Here is a 17,593-nt window from a genome sequence, read left to right as displayed (position 1 = left end):
GTAATTTCGAAACTCAGATTTTCAGCTGCAGTATGGTATGCGCGCAGTTAATTTGAATTGTACATTTTTTCGGAAATCAAGGAGGACACCAAGAACAGGATTCGAGAACCACAGCTTAAATAAAAAACACTGGTTTGGATAATACGGGTTGTTTGGTTAATATGGAAATGCATTTAAGCCATCTCTCTTTTAGTAATTTTTTTCTGCTTAGAAAATTATTCATATTTACGTATAATACAAGAAAACTATGAACTATTTATGTAGGCAAAATTCTCTGTCATTAGAAATCAATGTAACTATCAGGAATGCACGAGTTCTGCCATTCGCCTACTGAATAAATCTAGGATCAAAATCGCAATAACAACCTTGTATTTTGCGTATGTATACTTTGGATTGTCACATTGGCGTGTTTCTCTTCATTTCTAAATCTAGGATGTTTCAAGAATATTAAAGGTTAAACCATGAACTAAGATAAGCAATCTCTAATGAGTTTCTTGGCCTTAAGAAAAGGAGTAAAATGTATTTTGTATATTTATAAGAAATATAGTTTAGTATAAAAATCTTACCGTCTGAACAATCCACTGTCACATTTCTGTCACAAGTCCTTTTGTAACGATCAAAAAGAAGTCCATCCGGACAACTGGCAATCTCTGAAATCCCATTTTGGCAAATCAGATATGTTGCGCAATCATCCGGATTCGAGAAAATTCCAACTCTGCCTTGGCATGGGTCCGCCTCTTCACTTTCTGCAGAAACAGCTGAAAGAATAAATGAAAATTAAACATCAGTGAATTATTAACTCTAGAATGATTTCAGAAACAGAAAATTACGTTATTTAGCCTTTTTTCGTTAATTCTTAAAAAGGAAACTGACAAATTTGACTTTCGATTTCATGGCAACCGTTTTGACGTCTAAATTGTTATTAAACTGACAACATTGCATGTTAGCTCATGTTAGCGCTGTTAGCTACATAAAATATGCAACAAGAAACTACATACGTAACTTTCTTCGTTGTGATATTGGACTAGTGGGAAGGATTTCTCTCCTGTTAAGAGCCCACCAGTAGCAGAGAAATAAATCCTCTGAACACTGATAATCCCAGTGAACGGGCTTGCTGTATGTGTGTTTTCGTAGTACCCCCCCCCATTGGTATGGTTTATACGCGCCAGTTTCCCTTATAAAGTCCTCCACGAATACATCTCTACCCTTAGGCTGATAGCTTTCATGTGTTTTACCGTAATCAAATCAAAACTTTCCGATAAGATTTGAAATTTCATTCCGCCGCTCTTGGCGGAAAATAAAACGAAAGCTAATTACTCCCTTTGGACCCCGCCATGGCGTAAAGATGTGTAATGCACGCAGAGCTGTAATTCTGTATTTCTTCGTAACTGTTCAATGTTATTTTCTAAAGTATGTATCTTAAAAGTTGCTTGTCGAGTCATTAATGAGATGAAGCATATAGTTCACGTAACAAACATATGAAACTATCGTTCATATCTACTGCGTGCATAAAACTAAATAAAATATGATTTGCGTAAGGGGATCCATTTGCTGTGGTAGAGAAACGAGTTTACCTTTTATAGAATTTTCAAAATTAATTAACAGTTTATTACTCAGAAATTTTAACTCGGTTCATTAATTGAAATTTATTTCCATTCATAATAATAAATCTTATTGTACTTATAACGAGTTTATTATTCCATGTTTTGAATGAGAATTGTCTCCAAACGAACTCATTTAACAAATGAAAATATTAGAAATTTAGAATAAAATCAGCTGTATTCCAAAACAGGAAGTAGCAGAAATTTGAGAAATAACTCTAGAAAATTACGTATTCCATTAAACTCTATTTTTCCATCTAAAACTCAAGTTTCAGGTGGAACCAAATACTCTATATAACGTAGCTCAAAAATACATGCCTGTTTCCCCTAAAGTAAAAACAGTAGTAAAATCATTATTGATGCCACTTAATGCTCGTTTTATGACGAACATTTCTTAGAAAGGCTGAATATTATATACCCCAATGGTTAACCTGGCATTCATATATTATGTAAAAATGCACAGAACCGCTATTCGTTGATGTTTTGCTATCGCAATATAATCTATAGAATGAAATTAACAGAATCATTATTTCCTTCTACTGTATTACTAACATATTTATGGAACAAATTTTATCATGATGCAATAATCTGCACTGCGGTATAAAAAGTAAATATGGATATAATAAATATTATGTGCTATAATTTAATCCTTTTATTATACTATAATACATAATTAAAAAAATTCTCTGAAAATGTCTATGCTAAATTTGAATAATAAATTATACATTTACTAGCTGAAATTAATATTCAAAGCTTTATGAAGCAGATTTTGTGATTAAATTTCTGAAGAGATATACATATGCTACCGTAGTGTGCAACTGTATTTTATTGCCATTCTTCTTATGGATTATTTTTGATTGCAAATTTTCTCTTTAAACGCAGTCTTCAATTCAAGGCAATTTAATGTTAGTAACTATGTTTACTTTCTCCAAAACTGTGGTACATTACTTCACTGTTACACAGGACATCAAAACATCTGCTTATAGAGATGAACGTCATTGTGGAAGACAGTTTAAGATCTGCTGTTTGGCATTTATATTACGTTTGAGGAAATGCAATATAATGATATCAGCTAGCAAAATACAAACTATATTGGATTTATTAAGACAACGCACCAAAAAATTATCTGAAGAGAACAGTACACTTTCGTGATGGACGTTTTGCAGAAAACCGGTTGACGCGTTGGTGCTAATACTGCGGTCCTTTCCGTTCAGCCGGCAGCGAACAAGTTACTAGGAAAAAGGGAACAGAAAACTAATTCGTTTCACTTTATTTTTATTTCGAAAAGAGACAATGGCGCAGCCAATGTGCACGTTTACGAATGGCAAAAAGGCAAACTCCTTGAGACGGTTAGTTAGAAAAAAAGACGCGGAAGGGTACAGACGAATTGAGAATATAATTTTTAAGTATTTATTGCCTGTAAGACTAAAATGTTTGAAAGAGAAGAAAACAGTGATATGTTGAGTGAATTATTTTTATCATCGTCGTAAACGTCGACATCGTCGAGTATTACGGCTGTCATCCTTGGAACATAGTTCCTTATACCAGGCAATGGAACTTGACAATGACAGTTGTGGCGTACGAAGTCGGTGACCAACATGAATAGTTTGATCCAAAAGCCAATCAGCCAAATATTGTTCCTTTTACGTGGGTCTTAGACGCCAAAAAATCAATAAAAAGTAAATAATTTTTAATAAATTATAATAAAAGAAATTTCATTGAAATTACTACATTTACTTTTTAACTTTTATACTGTAAACCCCTAGGTTCCGAAAGCTGGTTAAACGGAAAGTTCACTGTCGGTCCCAAGCCGCCCTGAATGTGTTAACATTTCCTGTTCTGCACTGGGTTTTTGTCGTTTTTTTACGCAGAAAGTGCAATGCATCGAGTACTAATAACTGAAAAGAAAAAAGTAGTGATTCTTTGTCCTTGGACAAAGAACACAGTGATCAAATTCATACATTCAATTGGTTTTGGATATCTCCCAAACTGAAATGGCGATTATAATCTACTCAATTCCATTTTGCAGTCCAAGACTTTAGTTAATTTTAAAATAATCTATCTTCATAATATTAAAATACTAACTTACGAGTGAATAAATGCCAACAATTTCCCCCTCCCCATTTTCAAAACATATTGCTATCGTAATTGAAAATCAGCCTTAAAAATGAAAAAGAAAAAAGAAAATTGAAAGAGCGATCTTATACAATATATTGTGTAATAGATATATTTCAAAAAAGACGTAGCAAGCAAAACTACGTAACTACTAAAATGACTGAAAATTTATAAACGTTGCTGAATGCTTCAGAAATACATTAGTTTTTGTTTTCTTTGAACACTAGGAGCATAAAAGCAGTGAAAATAATGTAGGTAGTAAGTAATAGAAAATTGGGTACCATTCCGTTTTGAGGACCGTAAAAATTTGCAGCGAAATTGTATGCGCAAAAGCGCCAAATCTAGAAAACGTGCCTATTTAACAGTGCGCCAAATCTAGTGTACGCGCTGATTTCAGATTGACAGTTCTATATTTAAGGCGCCATTGAAATACTAGTTTGATTTTTCTTTCAAATTCTTTTTTGATATCCTATGGATTTAACAATTTGGGAATTACCCATGACGAAAAGTCTGCAATAGAATTCTTTCAAAGAAAAGACATCATTCATGATAGAAAATTATGTTTGAACAACAAACGAGATGAAATTATGCTTCAGCAATAACTAGGTAGCGAAATAGCGATGCAGGAATTCATTCAGTTATGTTTAGCCTTTTTTATATAAATTACAATAATGATCTGAAATAGTTATTTACTCGTATGCTTCCATTCAGTTATGTTTAGCCTTTTTTATATAATTATAATAATAAAAGGCATTATAAAAAATTAACTTTCATATAAATTAAAACAATAATCTTTAGATATTTACTATTATACTTCCTTTCTTGCGTTAGGGTTGCCGCAATTATTTTTGGCAGCACTGGCATCAACAATAGTTTGGCGATTTTTTACGGTTCTCAAAAACGGAATAGTACCGAAAATTGGAAGTGAATAATAAAATGGATAAAGAGTATGAAAATATAGAATGTGCAATTATTGCACATTCTATATTTTCATACTCTTTTCCCACTGTGTTTCATACTCTTTTCCCATATGTGCACACAAGGACTATTACCTTCGGGGAGAACGTTTCAAGAAAAATTGGCTCGTATTCACGTTACACATGGGGACAAACTATGGGAATGCCTATGCTGCACGCTCTTTCGCCTGAAATCGAGCGCAAGTCGAAATACAAGTTTTCATCAACTTTATGCACCTAGATCGAACTTAACAGTGGCCAGCAGTTCCACTCATTTGGGACAGATAGACCATACTAAACATTAGGAGAATATGTAATTCAAACTAAACCCGCTTGTTAAAAATTGCAGTCTGAATCACAAGTACAAGCCGACACCTTGGATAGTTTTTTTTTATTCAGATTTCAAAAAGTTAAGAAAAATAAGAAATATATGAACATCATAAGTTTAAAAAGATACAGCAATCTGACTTTGACATACGAATTTCGGTTTAACACCTGGAATAAATGCAAGCCGAAATGATTACGATAGGCCTATTAATTTAAAATATTAATCCTCTGTCCTCTAGAAACAAGATTGCAGTACATGAAAAATTTTCCCTTTGAAAAGGGTTTTTTTTTTTTTTTTTTCTTTCCGGGAGGGGATTTTTATGATATTTTGAAACCGTATGTCTATCAATAAAAGTGATCTTTCAAGTGCCTTGAATATCAAGGTCCCGATATTTAACTGCCCAGAAATTTAAAAGGGTCGATTACATGAAAATCGACATAGTTGTCTGTGATCAAAAGCTTAGTTTTATTGAAAATTTGAATGCCAAAAATATGAGAAAGGTTTAAAGTTATTTTTATAAAACACGTATGCATTGGTTACATGCATACAGCATAACGATGCGATGCATATACACTTAAATACCATTTTATTTGTGTTTCGTATGTTACATTACGCTATTGTTATGCAATAGTACCTAATTTTAATGATGTACAATGAATAATAACAATAGTACAACGTTAATAACTTAAAATTGTAGCTTTGCTTAGCGGTCAATCCGATGTACACATTGCTTCAGGGAATTTTAACATGTTTCAAAAACGCACGAAAACAACTAATAGCACATACTGACAGAACAGTTTAAGTATATAGTGTAAAAAGTGCATAAACAATCACGCGGTTTTGTAGAAGTTTTAAATAAGCTCAACAATTCTGCTTACAACTTGCAGGAAACTTGTGAATTTACGAATGTAAAGAATAGGCAAAAAGAAATTAATGCAATTAAAGTTAATAATGTTTCGTCCGTAATTCTATTTTAATAGGAGTTGGCAAAATACATATATAAATACTGGTATTAGAGTAACTCGTTTTAGATAACTAATTGCGTTTTTAAGTAATTTTTATTAAGAGGTAAAGCACAAATAATACACAAATGTAAAACGTCTTTTAAATGGGAAGGAAGAATCTACAAGTTACGTTTAGCTAAATTTAAACTAATTTAGATATATAAAGTATAACTATAACAAACCATGCAAAGGCTGTCTGCTTGAGCATAGGAATATTTTTGTATGCAGCTTATAACAAAAAGCGTCTTGAGCTTGCATTATGCACTGGGGGAGGGGGAAGGACGCAAATACCATGCAAACGGATTATTTAAGCTTTCGTTACTTTAACCATTCAGCAACAATAGTAATGTATTCAAGTGCGATATGTAACTATAATATTTCAGAAAATAGATTAAAAGAAAAGTAAACAAATGCAATTTAATTTAACATTGATTACTTTCAGAAGGACTTTTGAGTAACTGCAGTGCAAATCAATGCAAATACACATTTCTATATATGTATACGAGTTGGTCATTTTTACATATAAATTTGATAAATATATAATTCCTATGTGTTTTAAGGCTGTTAAGTGTTTAACTTAAATATTACGTGGCTGGTTTTTAAGGTTTACAAATTTTTTTAAAATATTACAAATTGTTGTCACGGATTTTATAGCAACTAAAATACTTTGGAAGCCGAATATTGATAAAAAAACTATGTGCAGTAAAAATGGATTTTTTATGCATGTTCACCTATTTTGATCCGTAACTGTCAAAACATACTAATAATTTGATATTTTAAAAATCATAATTGTAAACATAAATTAAAAACTTACTTTTTAACCACGCTGATAATATACTAACAAGCACAAGGAGAACCACCATATTTATTTTTCAGCATGAAACTAACATTCCTACAGCAGAAGGACGCGGCATACATCCACGCTTATCACAGTACTTACTACAGTGAGTAAACGAAGTCAAGTACTTCCTTTATCTATAATCAGTTAAAATTCAAAATTCAGAATGAAAAAAAAAAAAAAAAAAAAAAAAAAAAAAAAATATGCCACCAAACGGCAAGTTTCATTTTATAACTCTAAGAAATTTAGTCTTTGATCTTTCGCTTTTATAATTTTTAATTGATGCAATTTCATAACCCATAGATGAACTTTTACAGAAAATTACATTTGTAGTACAAATATGGTAATTATAAATTTTGTGTTGAAACGGTAATTATAAAACAGGCATCATATTTAGGATCGATGTGGAAACCCCAAATGGTTGGTTTGATTGATTTTTTATAATCTTTAAGGGAATGGTTATAAAGATATTCACAAATGCCAAATTATCAAAAAGATATCAAATTAGGGATATAGATTATAAATTATTAGTATCTGGATTAGAAATTGCCTTCTCAATATAGATTATAGCGTAACGCCTTAAACTGTCTGCCTGGGGAAGATTTCTTCGTGGAGGATTGTTAAGAGAATCTGTTTTTCTATTCACATTACCAGGGAAAAAAAATCTGATGTGTACACCGCATGACTTCCGTGTGCATATTGAATTTACAGCTAACGAATTTTAAATTAAAAGTACTTCTTCGATAGCGCATAAAGTACAATAGAAGAAATGCACTCTTTAAAGTTTACTATATTTCTTTATCACAGCGACACTTCGGTGCTAGGTCCACATAAAAGCGCTACTATATCATCTGAAGAATTACCACAAGTTCTATTCAAATACTATAATAAATTTAAAACGATATATAAAAGAAATTAAACAAATAAAAAAGAAACAGTTTTGCTCAGACGATTCAGGGCCGCTTACTTAATGCGCATGCGCTACTAATTAAATCAGTTCTCACTTCGCGGCAAGGCAAAAATACATAAAAATTCAAAATATTTTCATTAAAATTTGAAAATATAGAAAAACGGTACAGTTAAAACAATTAAAAAAACAATTTTTACAATTAAAATTACAGTATCTACTTAAAAGCAATCTAATTAGTTAAAGGATAATTCCAGAATGAATTAAGCATAATTTATTTCGCAATAATAAAAGAAGACGTTACTTTGTTGTTGCGAAGCTTAGTTTCTCTAGATTGCGCAACAAATCCCCTATTCTGCTAAGTTTCAAATGTAAACAAACATGGCTGCCATGGTAAACAAAAATTAGGCTTACCCGCACTTAAAAAACTTTTTAAATTGTTGATAATTTCACAATTATTGCATGCAGGTTAACTAAAGGCATAAAAATCTTAACCGGAACAACACAATCAATCATTTTTAAGCAACATTGCACAATTTACAAGCATATAAGAATAAAGAAACTGAGCTCACTGAGCCGAGTAACAGAATGGATATTTGCAAAATATAAAAATACGATGGTTCTACTCTACGCGAATAAGCAACCTTTAATTAACTTTCCGCAATTTCAGGATCTTTCCCTCCTAGAGCAGTATTTTCGAGAACCTTCGAGCATATTACGTAAACTCTCCTATAAATGAAGAATTCGCGCTATTTTGCGCCAGAGTTTGTATTTTCCTTTTGCGGCCATCAGAACTTTGCTCCCGCTCTTCCCATCTGTCACTCTTTGTTCGAGTAGTATGACGGAGTAAATTTAAAGTTAATTTTTTTTAGTAAATCACTATTGAATATGTAATTTTGGAGAAGTTAATCTAAAAGAATAATGATTTGGCATTTGAATTGGATAAAGATATGGAGTTATAAAGTTAAATTCTTCCGTGCCGTCATTGGGTTACTCTCAGCCACAACAAAGTCCGGAATTCTGATGTAACCAGATTGCCAAGCTTCACTCATGTGCCCGACTGCCAAATTACGACATATGTATTCTTTTGGTGCGGCCGATTGTAACCAAAATAGGAGGTGCACATGTACATGTTATAGCAGTCCTATATACAAAATTTCAACATTCTGAGATTACTCGTTTTTGAGTTATGCGAGATACGTACGTACAGACGCCAAGAGAAAATCTCTTCAGGATTCATTTAAAATAAAATTTATAATTTTTTTGGGGAAAAAGAGTCCTTTATTCTGTCCTAACGTACAGATGTCACGCAAAAACATCGTTAAATTGCACTCGAAAGCGGTCAAAATGTATACTTTCGTTGAAATATGATACCTGGAATTTTTCGCGATTACAATACTACAATAATCATTGTACGAAGTAAAAAATCAAGGAAAAGCACACACAGTAATAGTTAGCTGGAATCTGTAATTTACTTGTAGGAACGCTGTGTTGTGTAGCGAATTTAATTTAAGTGATTCATAAAAATCAAAATTTTAATTTGTAATTATTCAAAATTTGAGCTACACAAGTTTGGTTATATTCTTTTTGAGTCTATTAACTCTAGTGTAATATATTTTGGCTTTCCGAGTTTACGCGAACTGCGTCTTCAATCTTGTACACGTAAACAATGGATAAGTGAATTTTTTCACGTAATAAACTCAGTTTTTCATGTCAAAAATTAATTTGATTTCTTAGTATTTAATATCATTAGTTGCAGAAAAATTAGCTCTTTAATTTGGCATAACTTTCGTTTTTCTAACTTTAATTGCATTTCAGTTATGAGCTTTATTTAGTAGATTTTTCTTCGTTTGCTTGTGATTTAGTTAAAGGGAGATAAAATGCCTTCTTTCCGGTTGAAAAGTCACTTTTTGCGAGTTTCAGCGTTCTTTCGTTGGGACCCCTTGCAGGGTTGTTGAAATTCCTAATTTTCCCCTGTCACAGGTGGTGTTTATTTGGCGAAGGTTTGGCGACATAGATTTTCCGTTGAGGTTTCAAAGTAGTGGATTAGGCGAGTTTGATAACATGAGGGTATGCTGTTGTTGCAACTATTTTAACTTTCGGCGAATAGTGGGTTGTGCCAACTTGGCAGTCCGGCGCTCTCCCTTTTAACGGGTTGTTTTGTGGGACGAGGTCACTTTTTGACACTTCTTTTGCCCTTTGAATTGCTTTCTGATGCTGCCCGAGGCGACAGCTGACTCCGACGAAGAAAATGGAGCTTCGCCCCTATAGACCTACGGGCCTCTTGGCTAAGCGCTTTGAGCGCGGGCCGTAGGTATGGGCATCTATGTCTTCGCAAAAATTCGAAATTCTTTCATCAGTTTTTTTTGTTGTGTGTGTTTGTGTATCTCAAGAAAAATATACAGAAGTAAATTTCTAGGAAAATGATGCGTGCTCCCAGCTCAACCATCTGATTGTAGCTATACTCTGAAATGGAGCGTTAATTTACAACCGTTGCTTTTGGAATCTGTAGAATTTGATTCGTCATTTCCCGCTGAAGATGTCCGGGAACCTGTTAATCTCCTCGTATCTCCAAATCCGGGACTGTATTCAATTATTTGGCCTGTTTAGATCCTCATTAGTTCATCATAATCTTCTCGTATCTCCACATCCGGAACTGTATTTCACTTATCTTACCGTATTGGAACCTCATTTGTTCATCCTAAAATCTACTAGAACTTCTAGGCTACCGTAATGACTCCATACATTCGACGAACATTTTTTTTCCATTCAACAGGCTGCCAGCATTCCTCATGAGCTTCAATGGATTTTTTTTGTTTGACTTTCCTTCTGCTCAGCCAACAGATAAGTTCTTTTCTTTTTTTTCTTTTTTTTTTTTTTGGTTAATTCTTGGTTAGTTAAATGTTGTAGATTTCTGCAGTTAAAATGATTGAATTAACTTAATTTGTTGAACCTTAAATTTTTTGGTAGTTGATAAATTTATCCTAACTCTATAGAAATCATTTTTCTTTGGTGTATCAATTAAGTAAAAGCATTAAATTGATTAAAGATTATAACCTTATTAAAATTATTGTAACTTAACTTAATGGTTAAGAAAATTAAGTTCTTCAGGAAATTATTTAATTGAATTTTTTTTTTGAATTACTCATTGGTGAGGAGGATTTGTAATAGTGCTTGTATTAGAGCATTCTTGCTTCTCTCAGGACGAACTTGTTTGTAGAAGTGTAAATGTGTCAGTACTTATCTTTATCCGGTTAAACCATATTTAATTAATCAAAAGAAAAAAAAATTAAATAATAAAAATTATTATGTGCAATAATAGTATTTAAATGATGGTATTGAGTGCAATATTAAGCAATATTTTTTTTGTATTGATGAATTCTGTGTGAAGTGGAAAGTGTAACTTGTTAAATTTATTTTTTTTATTATTTTTCTCCCCGGGGAGGGTAGTGTTCTTAAATTTATAGTTTATTTTGGTATGTTTTACCAGATTTTCAATATTAAATTTAATAGTAATTACAAGGATGTTAAAAAATAATTACTCAGAAATGTTGGATGTGTAAAACAATAGTACAAATTTTGTTGAATATATTTTGATTTTTTTTTTCAACTAATGGATATATATATAATTTGCATTAATAGTTAAATAAATAAGTTTTTCTAGATGATTCAATGGTTAAATATATTTTGTGTGTTCATGATTTTTACCAGTCTTTACTCAAATGAATTTTAAGGGTTAATCCGGAATAAACACAACGTAAAATTTTCAACTTTATTGTTACTAGTATTTTTCTGTGGTAAGAGTATTCTGGTGTTATGGTAAATTAGTAGGGTACCCTTTTGGTAACTTAGGAAAATTAGAAGGTAAAATTAAAAAAAAAAAAAAAAAAAAAAAAAAAAAAAAAAAAACACCATAAAATTTTTTGGGGCCGTGACTCTAGCTCATAACACGCTGTACCAGTGTTTCCAAGTGCTAAATTATCTGTCTTTCTTCATTATCATTATCGAAAATTTAATTTCTGCTGCGATGGATGAACATCTCTCAATATACTATGAGCTGCTTTTTTTAACACTCAAATTTAACGTTTTAATGTTGAAATGTGATGCTAGAATTCAATAACCATAATATGTATAGCGTACTTCTTATACATTAAATTATCTTACTCCGTATTTCTTGTTTGATTCAAATAAAGAATATTAAAACAAAGTTCAGAAGACAAAACTAAGTGAAAAATATTACCTAACATTCGCTAATGAGCGATACAGCGCACAAAGTTCGTGATTCAAATCCGAGAATTCGAATATTACGTCACAGGATTTCATTACACGAGCTTGGAAAACTGATTAGAAACCCTCTTAGTTTTATAGCTAACCTACCGGGAATATTTTCTTCGCTCTTTTCTGTAAATTTTCAATTTAATTAAACTGTTTCTATAATTTACTTATAGTATTAAAGACACGGCTTAATTAAATTCAATCTCTGAATAAAATGTCGATAATATTTCAAAATAATTTACGTCCTTAATTAGAAATTTGCTTCTTGATTAAAAAAAAAAAAAAAAGGGAAAAGAAAAGAAGAAAATTCGTTTTTTGATTTAAAAAAATTCTCATTTTCTCATCAAACAGCTTGTGAATTTTTTCAAGTTAAAAACTGAATAAAATAATCATCGAGAATAAAATTAAAAGATCCAAAGCTTCAAAAAAAGTACGATACATTTTAATAAGGAGGAATTTTTAATTCTGGAAATGGTTGAAAAGTAATGAGAAATATTTCAATCGATTCTCGTTGGAAAGCATTCAGATATATATTGGAAGCCGTTCTTGAAGTAGTTGACTTAATGTAGTAAAACAAATTTTCCTTTCTACCTTATAGTGATTCTCCTTCTTGCCGATCAGATTTCTTTTAAAGAACATTAAATATCATGAGTGGTATTTTGTAAACTAAGTGGAAGTAACCGAGAGCTTGTCGTAGTAATGGAAAGCGTACCACCTTACATGAAGAAATTAGCTTAAAGAGCAGGTAGTTAAATTACCGACAAATGTTTAATTTACCCTTACATCCATATATTTAATTTGTTTTCGTATATAATTGTTGCCAAATGCCTAGCTGTGATGAAATAACTTCCTTGCAAAGTAGGGTTAGGGTTTCCAGATTTCGCGCAAAATCGTCTGTTTGGCAATATTTGGAGACGAAATTGGCGATATGCCATAGACGGAACGAGAACATTCTAGAACGCATTCTTAGCGGTTTTGTCAGGAATATTCTCGAAGGAAACTATAGCTATATGTACACCCGGCCTGCCCTAGAAGAGAGTAGTGGTACAGAGTATCTGCAATTCAGAGATTACCTTGAAAGCGATCGACCGAGTCGGGAGCTGTACTATAGTACTTTGCCGTGAAGCTGTCTTCACCATTATATCGTGAAGGCTGTGTTGTTGATTGTTTCCGCGTATTTATCGTAGTTTTTCAACGACTGTAAACGTGCATTTCGAAGTGTGCTGTGTAACAGTACTTACTGGCTAATAAATTGTATTTTGATTCTTGATCAAGTATTATCGTCAATTACTCCACATCCACGAACCTGTAGAATGTAACAACATGTTAACACTAATAGAATTCAGAAAATGAAAGCCCAACAGCAGCAGAGCTCTAAAATCACTGAACGCTGGTAATTTCTACCAAGTTCGATTTCCGGCAAATCGACTGGCTGCATGGCCGTTTTCGTGGCTTTCTCCATGTGTAACACGTATAAAAGCCCGTTTCCATTGGAAAGTTCTCCACGAAGGCATACTTCCCCTTAGGCAGATAGCTTTAATGTGCTTTGCATATTCTACTAAACCAAACCATACCTGAAAATTAAAAAATGAACTAAAAATAAAGCTGTTACAAATATAGTTGCCAAAATATCTGCATTGGAAAATTTAAACGGCGCGTCAAGTAAAAATAATTAAATTAGCTATGAAAGATGATATTAACTATTACTTGCAAAAATCTATAAGACATTTCCATAGCTTTGTATTTGAATTTAACATATGTGTCTTCATATACGCTATTTCATTATCAGCGATTTTTCTATAATGAATTATTTTATTGAAAGAATTAAATGGTTTATAAGTTAGAAAACTCAAGCCATGCGAAAAACGGCAAAATACAACTGTTCAAACCAGCCCAGTACTTTTCTCCTACAGTAGTGCCGACTGTTAGCACAAATAAGCATATGCTTTGCTGATCCATGTTTCATTGCTTATTCAGTGTTTTGAAGGAAATGAATGTTTTTATTCTTTATAACCCCTTAAGTTATGCACATTATTACACAATACGCAGATAATAGTTGATATTTTTATACCCTTTCACGCTAAAATGTCCGAACCGCTTGTTTGCTTACTTATGGGGTAAAGAAGAGAAGAATAAAATGCACAGGGTAGCATATAGTTCATTTTACCCTTACTTATTTGATGCTAGTAATGTCTCTTTCCGCATCATTCTTCATCATATTTTACTTTGGATCCCAGTATTTACAGACACGAGGTCATACCTCTTTGTAATACTAGTACTTTAAAAAAAGTATGAGTTATAATAGGGCAGGATTTTCTTCAAAGATCGGTTAAATATTAGAGACCCTCAATATTGTATACGTAGGAGAGAACGTATATAGTAGCTTAAATTATACTACATTATCTTATTTAGCAATATATAATGTACGTTGTGAGTTGATTATTACCTTATTTAGCGTTAGAAATGTCTTACTTGCGTTAGTTACTCTGTAATAATTGAATTCGGCAATACAATGGAATTTATTATTTTTAAAGTGACATGTAATCAGTTCTGACTTTATGTAAGTTTGTAAAGTGGACATTCTGAATAGTTCTGATGTTGAACTATCCTTTTCATAAATGTAAAAACTAGCTACTTGATAAAACATACTTTTATTGTTATTTTAATACGTGCTCTGCCATTAAGCACTACACGGTAAAGGAGGGATGTCTCAAGGAGGATTTTTAAGGGAAGCTAGCTCGCATTCACTTCACACATAAGTTCGTGGAAAAACCACGAACCACGGAAACGCTTATGTAGCCAGCCACTTCGCTGGGATTCGAACCTCGGACCGAACTAACAGCATTCAGCGGCTCTTACCGCTCGGTCATATATTTTATGATATGAATAGATTATTATATAAAAGTCATAATTCAGTTTTTCTTGAAACTAAGTGTTAGTGAAATTTTATACGAGTTTTTCTCAAAATATCGTTCTTGCAGCTTTGAGCTTTTGTCTTGGTACAAATGAAATAAAACATTCAGTTTTAGAAATGTGTTTGATTAAAGGCACTTTTAGCATGAACTAGTTATTTATTTACTGCTTCATGACTGGAATGACCTTCATGACCTCTGCCTTGGAATATAAAATAAATACTTGAACGCGAAATTTTCGAAAACGTTTTACAGCAACTGCAAAAATTTTGCAAAATTTCAACATTTTCCATAAGATGGCCCTCAAATTCGGCTTTTCGTTCTTAGACAAAATAACTACATTAATTATGTAAAACAGAATAAACTAGAATGTATAATTAAAATATTGCTGTGTAACGTAGATAAACGGTCTGTTGTTTTGCAATTGGAGGAAAAATATTTCAGAATAAAAAATATGTTATTTGTTTCTTAAAGCCTTCTGATAGCAGCAGAGAATGGCCTTGAAGTGTTATAAAATAAATCATGATAAAGAAGATTTACAGTCTTAACGTCGCAAAGAGTTTCATGTACTGGCAATTGTGGATGCACCCGCGATTCATGTGTTTCCGATTCAATTTACAGTGCAAATTTGACAGTAATTCATATTCACAATTTAATTACGAAAAGATAAACTGCTATGATAACTAAGGAAACTGGAAAACTTTTATCATAAAAACTAAACTTTTAATAATAACTTACCGTGTTAAAGGGTGTCGTCCGTGTTATTATCGTAATGGCAATGGAAATAAAGTAACAGTCAAATACTACCTGACCACAGTTTAGCATAACCATGATAGTCACTCTGACAAATATTTCATCGGCTACGCAAATGCTGTTCTGAGAAGTAACCGTAAAGTCTACAAGCTACTAGAACAATTTTTATGAGGTTCGCTTCCATTTTTCAGTTTATACAAATATATTGACCACTTTCAAATGCCCGATTTATTTAATGCGTCTGGGGAAAAACTGAAATGTAAGATGTTCTTTCTTTGCCAATTTTCGCAAATAAATCAATCTAAAAATGTGTTCTAATACCATTTTCCGGTCTGTTACAGAAAGGGTATAATTTGTTTTATTTCCATAACATGGGTAATTTAGCTCTTTTTTAAAAAATGATTTTGCGACATTTCGAAGAATTTCTTTTCTAAACGACATCAGACTCAGTGAAAGTGAGCAGAAAACATTTCAATTCTTCTCTAGCCGAAAACATTTTAATTAGAAAAATAATAATAACAAGAATAATAATGATATTTTGAAATCATATATCTTAAAATCCAAGAATAAAGTACCCCAGCAGGTCATTCATTTACTTTAAGTTCCTGATAATCTTAAAGAGAATAGCCGAGCACTTGTTCTTCAAACACTGATGAAGAATGACTGAACTCATAAGTCAGTCGACTGATTATCGACAGCGTTGCCGAAGATGGGCCACAAAGGTAGATTAACAGTGCGCTAATATGAAAGGAAAGAGAAAATATAATGCAAACATCCATGTTTCCGCAAAGCTTTGATTCCGACCCTAAGGCTATGGCAGCCAGCTCATTCCTAACAAGGGCCCACCAGCAGCCGAGCGGTAAAGTCGCTGAATGCTGGTATTTCGGTCCGAGGTTCGAATCCCGCTAACGGGCTGGCTGCATGGGTGCTTTCATGATTTTCCTCATGTGTAATGTATATACGAACCAGTTTCCTTTAGATAGTCCTCCACGAAAGCATCCCTTCCTTTAGACAGATAGCCCTCGAGGCTTTGCTGTAATTAAATAACCTAACCTAACCATTACTAACAAGGCGACATTTACATGTGACTTTTGTGTCACATTTTCTGTCTTGGTATTTCCTCCGTTCACCGGGACATACAAATAAAATTTTTCTCTTACTTTAACTTCTTTTTTGGAAATATGCTTTTTAATTTTAGTTATTAATTAGATAAGAAATTTTATTTTTAATATTAATAATGTTCGTTTATTTTGATTCTAACGTCTTTAAATGAAACGGAGTTTCTTATTTATAAGTCCACCAGCTGCCAAATAGCAAAAATGGTGAAAACTGATACTTCATGACACGCGTTCAGAACTCGGCGAATGGGCTAATTGCATACAGTTTTCATGATTTTCTCCATATGTAATATGAATATACGACAGAATGATTTAAAACGTCCTGCTCGACGGCATCTATTCCTTTAGACAAATAAGTTTTGCAAGATTTGCCGCAATAATTAAACAATCCATTTCAAATTCTTTATTTAAGAAGCATGTAGTGGTCTTTGACATAAATAATATGGCCGCGCGTTAACAGTAATAATAATTGTTATATATCAGATAATTTTTGTTATTACAGAGATCTTTATTATTGTACCTTAAGCTGATATGTTCAATGATTTCAACAGCATGTTTCATATTTTATATTATATTAAAACTTAAGATAAACTTAAGATATGTTCAAAGTGATAGCAAAAATCCACCAAATATACTTTTATACTTTTTTATTCAGATTATTAGATTCCATTAAATTAAAATTTGTCTTTATTTTTTTAAATGGCGAAATTGTTTCAATGAAAAATTAAATTACTGAGACAGCATTTCAAAAGCAATTGTTTTATATCGTATCGTTTATCCACTATT

The 17,593-nt window shown here is 32.3% G+C and overlaps 1 protein-coding gene and 1 long non-coding RNA gene across 3 annotated transcripts in view; one reads left to right on the top strand and one right to left on the bottom strand.

The window, feature by feature from the left end:
• LOC146997150 (uncharacterized) overlaps positions 1-17,593 on the top strand; it is a 145,468-nt gene that overhangs the window by 48,086 nt on the left and 79,789 nt on the right. The window lies entirely within an intron of this gene.
• Positions 1-17,593, bottom strand: part of LOC118188484 (uncharacterized) — a 94,496-nt gene that overhangs the window by 62,714 nt on the left and 14,189 nt on the right. The window contains exons 1-2 of one of the 2 annotated variants that reach the window (XM_085816799.1): positions 6,819-6,882; positions 567-758 (exon numbers count right to left, since the gene is read on the bottom strand). In XM_085816799.1, coding sequence (XP_085672925.1) covers positions 567-758; positions 6,819-6,867 — 241 coding nt within the window. In that variant the 5' untranslated portion in view covers positions 6,868-6,882. Of the gene's footprint in view, positions 1-566; positions 759-6,818; positions 6,883-17,593 lie in introns of those variants that run through there. The other variant, XM_085816798.1, reaches the window with a different exon arrangement.

The sequence above is a fragment of the Stegodyphus dumicola genome, chromosome 5 (assembly GCF_044657685.1).
Source record: "Stegodyphus dumicola isolate Sdum_Otavi_A_Nest chromosome 5, ASM4465768v1".
NCBI classification, from domain to species: Eukaryota; Metazoa; Arthropoda; class Arachnida; order Araneae; family Eresidae; genus Stegodyphus; species Stegodyphus dumicola.
The sequence above is the reverse complement of the archived record's forward strand: the minus strand, read 5'-3'. Positions and strand labels throughout refer to the sequence as shown.